Genomic DNA, 9,160 nt, shown 5'->3' with positions numbered 1-9,160 from the left:
ATCACATTCATCCCACCATTCATTTACCTCCTAACTTTACCGTCTTGATCCTGTCCGGATGCGTCAGGAGAAAAGGATGAAATGCCTGAGTAGGAATATGAGGAAAATAAGGAAATGTGGGTGACAAACATTTAGTCAAATGGCTCAAGAGGTAAAATATATCTCCACCCATGCACACACGCTCATAATGACTAATTTTTCTGGCAGGAAAAATCATTATAAAAGCAGTCATCGCTTCCTCTGCATTTAATTTACAAAATTCTTACTTCGCTTCGAATATGTAACGGGTTGGATCATAACTCAGCCCCCTTCTCCCAAACCCCCCGACTTATTTATTCAGCTTGTGGTTCACATGAACTCTGGCTGTGGTTGCTGCAGGCGCCATTGAGGGGATCTGTGGTGCGTCCCTGCTCACACAAAAATGTACACTTTGTCAATTACTTAATTGATTTGCAGTAAATGGTGTAATGATTCATGGCCGCTGTCATGTTCTATTGGATCGGAAAGGGAAGTTTGCAAAATCTGAGGCTCTAAAAAAATATTAGTAAACAAGCTTTGTGTGAGATTTCAACAGGGCAAAAAAGTGAGAAGGATGGCCTTCATTCTGCAATTGTGTTTCCTTTTAAGACTGTGAGAAACTCACTAAATCGTAAAACACAGAAGCAAGCGTTTTCTCTGGTCTCTGGTTTTAACATTTGCAAGTTAAATTTTCTGAACAGCAAATTTTTACCTTTGGTTTTGATTTGCATTTCCCTGTTGTTGTTGTTTTGTTTGTTTTTTTAACTTTTTTTATTCAGATTTTCCAGTGCCCGTCACATCTCACACATCTTATAGATTACATGTAGAAATTCACATGTTATGTTCTAAAAAAAGGTTTTGTTTGTCCAAGGTCTTAAAGAAAAGACAAGAAAAAACAATAGTAACTAGTAAAAATAAATATATAAATAAAAAGTAAAAAAATAAAATAAAAATACAAAGAGGAATCTCCCATTCTTGTTGTTTTTTTAACTGAGAAACTAAACCACAAGCTAAGAGAAGTGGTTCTATGTATGTTTGGGGGATTTTAGCCTCATAAGCAGTGGTGGTTTCTGCATAAATGTTGCCCTGGGCGAGGACCCTCATTCTGGTTCATTAGCCCCCAAAGCCCACCTCAAACGTAAGGTTTAAACAGTCCATAATCAGTGGAGAATAATTAATTACATAGTGTAATTTAATGCTTTTTTAAAATCAAACATAGTGCTAATCTGACAAGAAAAAAGCATTAAAACAGAATTTTTTGAAAGTTCATTCAGCTCAAAATTTTATTATTTTGCACTTTTTCCCCCTTTTCTAACTTTGATTGCTTCATACCCAATTATTTCAGTCATAATGTCCATGTCAAAAACCGACACTGTTGAGTTCATCCTATCATATCTGTAACTTCAATTTTTTTTTTTACACAAACCTCCCAAAATGAATATTCTTTTTCTCACACAATTTTCGCACAATCACCCCTTTTCTATTTCATACTTTCCCATTTTGCACAATACACATTGTTTTACATGTGTACTGTTTACTAATTTCACAAGACTTTAGCTTACTAATTTATTCAGATAAAAAGAATTTAAATTCTGAAATTTCATATTTAATTTGTATATTTTATCTAGAAACTTTGATCTCCATTCTATTTCAATTTATTTAGCTTTTTTCTCTGATCTACACAATTGGCTGTCAAATTCATAAAATATACCAGAAAATAAAACACAAAACACACAAACAAAGTGTCCTTGTTAATATTATTAGATTCATTTAACATTACCTTAGAGTACAGCTACATAAGTTGGAAGAATGTAGTAGTAAAATTACAGAATAATTTTAAACTGTGGTTGTTGGGGGTTATGAAACATTTCCAAGCCAGGTATCAATGCATGGTTGATATGAAATGTTATGTGACTGATGGTTAATTTTCAAGCCTAAAAAAAGGTGTAAAATAACCAAAACTAAAAGGCATGAAATGATGAAGGGGTAAATTAACATGGATCCTTTCTATATTTACATTGAAGTCAAAACAGGGACACTCGGTCCCCAGTAGGCATGCAAGTAAACAATATCAAATTCATTTTGGGTGCTTATGACGCCCCTATAAAGTGCTGCCCTGGGTGTGTGCCAGAACCACATGTGGTAAATGTGGTTTATTAAAAACCGCAACAGCTAACATCTTCACCTTCACCTTACAATGTTATTAATTCCTATTCATTCACTCAGTATTTCTCTTTGCGCACCCTGAAGTTAGGGTTCCGTTGCTCGCTGTAACGTTTTGCAGGACAGTCCAGGCTCCTCCCCAGCACCAACGTCACCCGATCCCTAACAAAGCGTCAGCTATAGTCGGCAACACATTGTGGTGGCAGATCTGCGGGGCGCTGCGCAAAGCGGGACCAGCAACGCTGCATTTCATGTCCCCAAAATATTCCGAGATAAGTGCGGAAGAGCGTGCATAGTAGATCTCTAGAGTCACTGCAACTTCATCGGCCGGCTGTGCTGCTCTCTCCCTCCCCAGTCTGCTGAAGCTGCTGCAGACCGGAGGAATTTGCAACTTGCGGAACTGAAACTGGGAAGCGTGATCCGTTAGGTGCACTGTCAGTTTTCGGAGGAAGTTATTATTTTTTTTAAGAAACGGCCACATACTTGGAGTTACCTTCCCAGTGTTGGAAACTTCCCAACGCAGCATCGATCGAGGTCCTCCCGCCCACTTACCTCTGATCCACAATACAGGAAGGCGGAGAGAGAGAGGAGAGCGAGAGAAACAGAGAGAGAGAGAGAGAGAGAGAGAGAGAGTTGAGCAGCCGCAGCGGTGGATGGAGCAACAAAGGCTGGATGGGTAAACTACAAGAGTCCCTCTGAGGAAAACTCAACAGCGCTTTCTGTCGTCGCCTGATATTTTCTTAACTGGAACTCTGTATCAGCTTGGATCTCATTCCGGGGACCCCATCCAGAGCAAACTCTCCAGAGCCAACCCAGCGGGGGGGGGAATTCGTCGCAGACGTGAAATTGATGCTTTGGCACGGAGAGTCGCGCAGCCGAAAACGTAGTTTTGCGAAAGTCTCCTGTAGCCCAGTGAGGGAGAGGTAGACCGGTCTGCGGCCGAAGTGGGATTTGCAGAAGTTGCATGCGTGTTCTTTGTCGCCTCGAGTGAGTCCCGTCCAGTCCGCTCTCAGGTTATCAGAAGAGACCAACCGGGATAGTTGAGGAGCCATGGAGCTGTTCGCGGGGATGTTGGGATTCCTGTTGTGGCTGCAGGTCCAAGGTAAGCCGCAGTAATCCACAGACACCAGCAGGGAATCTTCTGCCTTGTTTCACCATGACCTCCCGTCTCAGTGTGCGTGTGTGAAGGATGATTGTTCTTAATCACTTGGAGGTGCGAATCAATTTGATTGCATGTTTTGGCAACAAGGTGTTTTAAGACTAGTGAGGTGAAAATTGGAAAGTGTTTTATTTTATTTTATTATATTTTTTGTCTCTCTCTGTCTCATAAACCTAAACCTCTTCAAAATAAAAACGGCTGCAGAATACTTATTGGGCTGCCAAATAATGAACTTACCAGGACAACAGGCAGATGGCGATATGTGCGAGTCATGCAGGCCAAGGCATCCTTAAGTTTCCCAATAATTCATTTTAATGGCCATTGGGCGACATGCAGTGCAGTGGAATGATAATTGAAACGTGTTATTCTTGCCTCCTATTCTGCAGTTAAACGCTAACAATCAAAATTGGATCAAATGATGTGAAAATTTGTTGTTGTTTTTTTATGGTTAATTTGTGATATGTTGGGGTTTTTAAGGGCAGGAGGGCATCCACAAAGTTTTCAAATGGGGGTCGAATGGGGGTCAATAATAATCCTGAGGTGACCTGTCAAAGGCCAAAAGACAGAATACGTTTCAGGTGTTTTATGATGCTGCTGTCACATCGAGGGAGGTGAGAAGCAGAGCCAGGAGCGAGTGAAGGGGATTTAAAGATGGCACACAAAAATAGGAGAGAATGAATAAATAAACTGTGGGAAATACTTAAAAATGCAATATTTAATAAACTCACGCTACAGATGAAGATGAACCACTCCAACTTTCCTGACAAACATTGATTTCCATTTGCCTTTAAGTTTTCTCTTGTCTGCCAAATGGATTTTCCTTTCTCTAGGGACCACAAAAAAACACAAAACCTGTTCCAAAATACAGATTGTAGTTACAATACCAAATCCAAATGCAAATTTTCACCCAGCCCCATGGTGGGTGGCAACACTGTTTTCAGGAAAAGAATGACTCATATTCAGTTGAAATTTGTCAATCTGATTTATGAAAGTTTTGGAGAAAGCAACAATGATAAAACAAAGTTAATTTGTTGTAGCACATTCTATACATTTCAATTGATTTTAATTAACATTTCTGGAAATGTTAATTAAAATTGAAGTTGTATAAATATAACTGCTAAACACATTTAGAGAAATCAGGTTAAATTCCAAAACCAATGTAAATTTGAATTAACGTTCAGCTAAATGTGCTCTTCTGGTTGGCCCTCTGTCTTTAAAAATTAGTTTGGAATTATAACAACTTTAAATCTCTTCTAAGACGTTGTCAGAACAAAATGTGCTGTTCATTAACAATGACTGCCGTACAGTTAAGAAGCTCAGCTAGCTAGGGAGTTTGACTTTAGCATTAGCTCTGTTGCTAAACTAGATAAATAAAAACTCAAATCCTTGCTCAAACACAAAATTCTTTTCAGCCACAAATCTTTAGTTATTAACTTTTACTTAGTTGATATATTAGTTCATACAGCTCATATAAACATATTAAAAACGCCCTCAGGATTAAGAAGCTTAGCTTGCTGGCCAGTGTGAGTTTAGCATTAGCACTGTCACTAAGCTAGCTAAAAATTAGTTGGATACAAACTTAAACCCTTGTTCCAACAAAATAACATAATTTCTTCTGTGATTTCATATTCATATGTAATATAACCTATTTAAACATATTAGCCTTAGCAAATGAATTATAACATCTTCCTTAAATTTATCAAAATATTTAGTCAGATTTTGTCACCTAAATAAAATTGCTCATGTTTGAATTTGACAATTTACTGAACACCGTGTTTTACATACACTTTATTCACATTTACAAGATTTTAATGACTAATATTTAATTCCCTCTAAGATGCCTTTGTTATAGAGTATTTATGTATGTTTGAAGGGGCGATAGCTGATAAGTGGATGACTAAAGTGATGTTTTGACATTGATCATTTTGACATTAATGCTGCACAAAGTGACTCTGATTATTTCCACACATGCCTAATAGGCCCATCAGACTCATTGGAAGGAGTGTCATTATTCAGGTTGTATTGACAGGCTCTAATTGGAAAACAAAACAGGCCCACAAGGAGACATGTGCGTACGTGTTTGCGATCCATTATGCTTAAGGGGGCATTTAAGGCTTTAGTCGAAAGTTTTACCTGGTTTGTTTACATGTCTGGAGCCTCAATTGCAAGTAAGAAAGGGAAGAGGGTCAAGTGTGGTCAAGAAATATCAGATGTTGTTTTGATCGGCACTGATGGGTTGATTCCCTCCCCCCCCTGACTGGCTGCTGTTTGGACGTGTTTAGTGGATGTGAGGTTTCCATTATGTCTAATAAATTTTTACTTTTGGGATATTTTACCTCGTTCAGCTCCCTTTTTTGTAGCTTGAGAACAACCGAGATTCTGACCTTGTTGGCGGCGAGGCTTCTTGTGGGGTCATGTGTTTAAGTCTGATTGAATACTTTGATCAAACGCGCTGTCTGATTTATATTGAGATGATCCCTTTGCTTGTGGAGAAGATCAGGATTAGCTGGGTCTCTTGGGATTCGCGGTGGAAATCGTTTGAAGCTGTTCAATCAAGTGTGCAGAAAATGTCTCAAAAAGTGCCCTTCAAGCATCCTGGAAACTTCCTATTCAAGTAAAGCAGGAGCTGGTATTGAGGCATAATTAAGACACTGTATAAATACGCTTCATGTTTATATCCTTCTCTTTATTTGGTACCAAAACAGCTAAATAATTAATGTCTGCAGACATCTTTGTGGAGAGAAGAGACTTTAATTTCTTTTGCTACATGAGTTGGTAGGACCTGTTTCTTTTGACTTGCAAACACAAGAATTCGGTCTTTCACCCTGAGGTTAAAGGGCGATACCATAAATGCCCCCCTGTCTTTGATGGCCTAATTGATATACAGCATGTTTCATGCTCCCCCCCCCCCCCCCCTCCTCCTTTTTAACCAAAGCACAAACAAGTCAGAGAAGGTTCAGACAAATGAATGCATAGCAGCACAGAGAAGCCTGTTGCAGTTATCCACGGGTTGGGAGGCATTTGTGCTTGTCATGGTAATAGCCATTTGTGGAAAACAAAACAGGCCCAAATTCGTAAACAGAGAAATGTTCAGAGCTGCCTGCCAAATAGACTGTCAAATGGAAGGAACAATGAATATAATAGATCTGTGAATAACAGCAGCAGCTCCGGTCTGCATTCTTATATCAGTGCTCAGTCTCTCCAGGATTCCAGGCTGATATTTAATTGGATGTGAATTGAGTTAGCAACCAGGTGTCTGTTTTTTATGATTTGGCTCCTTTGGGGGGTCATGCTGCTTATTCCAGCCTATATTGATATAAGTATGAGCAGTGGTGTAAAGGTATTCTCCGACTTATATTATTCATATTAGAAAAGCTTCACATTTGGGAAATCAAAGTGAATTGCTAAAGTATTCATACCTGCTTCAGCTTTTTCTCATTTTGTCAACCACAAACTTTAATGTATTTCAGTGGGACTGAAACTATTGGAGAGCTGTGAATTGGAATGCAAATAATGTATGGTCTTCAAATAATTTTACAGAAGTAAATTAGAAAAGATCGTGCTATTTGTCCTCCTTAAGTCAGTTCCTTGTAGAGACAACATTCCCTCTGGCTGAAGTTGGAAGGGTTTTGGGGTATGTCTCTACCAGCTTTCAACATCTGGAAACTGATTCCCCCCACAGTCTTCTTTCCCAAAAAGGTCAAGCTCAGTCAGATTTGATGGATCGTTAAATAAATAGAGCCTCCTATTGGATTTAGGTCTGGACTTTGACTGAGCCATTCCATCACAGGAAAAGCTTTAATCTAAACCACTCATTTTATCTCTGGCTGGATGATTAGAGTCGTGGTGAACTTCCAACCCAAATCTTGACTCTTTTTCAGCCTGTAAAAAGTTTTTGGTCCCAATCCCTTTAAAAAAAGAAGCAACATGGTGGTGGCAGCAGCATGCAGGCATGATGCTTGATGTTATAACCAACATAATGTCACCATTTTTTACAGTGTGATGGTAACAGCACTATTCCCTATTATGAAGCTGTAATAGCATCATGATGGGTCTTATGTAACATGGTGTGGGGATGTGAATGTTGACTCTGTTACATTTAATTAACCATATTTTGTTAAAAAGAGAAAAAAATAAAAGTTTAATAATTAATGTCAACTGAGCAGAGGACTTTTTGAGATTCAAAGCTTCTGCCAAACGTCAACATTAACCCCTCTGGTCTTTAAGATGCTGCTGATGTTCTCTAACAAACTTAATAGGTGCATCTGTAAATTTTACAGTTCAATGTAGCTGTTAGAGATGTCCATGCTGTTTTTCAGGATGAAAAACGGATTTATCTGTGGCTTCGTAACTGCTCGTCAGGTTGTGAATTGAGTTTGCTGCAGACTGCTGTAGTTTGTTCAACATGTTTCCTCCTCTCTCCCTCTCTGAAATGAGTTTCTCCAGAAAATCTAGCTGGATACTTCACACATCTGCATTTATTTTCATGTCACTAACCCCTAAACTGTTTGCTCGTTTCGTTTCCCATGCGATGTCCCATAAAAGCTGTAAGTCGACATCTGATGTTTCCTGCTGGATTTGCCGATCCTCTGCTCTGTTGTCGGAAGCGATGAAGAATTGGGCAGCTTGATTTCTGAGCTTGTTGTTGAAAGCCTGACACACAGCACTTAACTTTGACTTGTGACAAATGGTCACATGCTGTGGTGCAGCAACTGTTTGTTTTTTGTAATCTCATTTGAAGCGTATAAAGCACTTTTGTGTTGGGAATGTCACGCAGTACAGTTGGATGGATCGATTGTGAGCAGAGGGACTTTGAGGACAGTTAAAAGCTCTTTTTGGAATAGGGAAAAAATAGTTTGATGATGAGTGTGGAACCAATGTAGGGCTTCTTTAGTTCTTCAAGTGTTGGAAACACTCATGGAGGGATGTGTACTTCTCCTACACAAGTTATTCCCTTACTTTTTTTTCTTTGATGAAGGTTCTGTCCAACACATCTGAACAAATCTCCCCTGGTTGGGTTGGGATACTGGACACTATAAAAAAAAGAGGCCCGACATGTTTTCCGTATCTTTTCGTCAAACCCTTCAAGGAGACCTCGTGCCTTTTTTCTTGGAAGGAGGCCGTTTCCATCAGGATTTGGAAAGTGTTTCATCAGTGCTTAAAGATGAATGCTTAAAAGAACTTGGACCTGAAATTTGCCAGCAAGATGGGCACCGCCTCATCTGGAGCCACCAAATGAGAGCCTCGTGTCGAGTCCTGCCACATTTATTATCCTTCCCTGTTATTTATTAACTAACCGTTTCGGGCGGCTGGTGTGTTTACCCACCTGTGAAAAACTAGCAAAACAGCAGTCTCTCTTTGATTTTCTCATATAATCCCCATGCTGTAGTATTCACTCCCCTTGAACTAGTTCACATTTTGCTTACAACCACCCGCAGTGTATTGAATAAAGTTCTGTTGCAGATCTTGTGCAGGATGTCTTTATTAATTTTGCACACGTAGACACTGAGATCTTTACTCATTTTGCTTTGCAAAATAGTTCATCCTCAGTCGGGTTGAAAGGAGAACATCTGCAAACAGACATTTACAAGTCTTACCACATACTTTGAATTGAATTTAGGCTCAGACTTTGACTGGGCCAGTTGATCACATGAATGAGCTTTGATCTAAACCATTCCATTGCAGCTTTAGCCTTATGGTTTGGGATGTTGAGCCAGGTCTTTTGTTATCATCAAGAGGTTCTTTTTCATTTAACATCCCCATGGCATGACTCTGCTACTACCATGTTTTACAGTAAGGTTGGTTGAGATTCTCCAACCT

General features: G+C 39.3%; 1 protein-coding gene across 4 annotated transcripts in view; it reads left to right on the top strand.

Moving 5' to 3' along the window:
- The first annotated feature begins 1,797 nt into the window (after window positions 1-1,797).
- nectin1b (nectin cell adhesion molecule 1b) overlaps window positions 1,798-9,160 on the top strand; it is a 232,721-nt gene continuing 225,358 nt past the window's right edge. Inside the window, exon 1 of one of the 4 annotated variants that reach the window (XM_032545354.1) lies at window positions 1,798-3,283. In XM_032545354.1, coding sequence (XP_032401245.1) covers window positions 3,232-3,283 — 52 coding nt within the window. In that variant the 5' untranslated portion in view covers window positions 1,798-3,231. The remainder of the gene's footprint in view (window positions 3,284-9,160) is intronic. The other 3 variants (XM_032545355.1, XM_032545357.1, XM_032545356.1) reach the window with 3 other exon arrangements.

This window comes from Xiphophorus hellerii, chromosome 18 (assembly GCF_003331165.1).
Source record: "Xiphophorus hellerii strain 12219 chromosome 18, Xiphophorus_hellerii-4.1, whole genome shotgun sequence".
NCBI classification, from domain to species: Eukaryota; Metazoa; Chordata; class Actinopteri; order Cyprinodontiformes; family Poeciliidae; genus Xiphophorus; species Xiphophorus hellerii.
The sequence above is the reverse complement of the archived record's forward strand: the minus strand, read 5'-3'. Positions and strand labels throughout refer to the sequence as shown.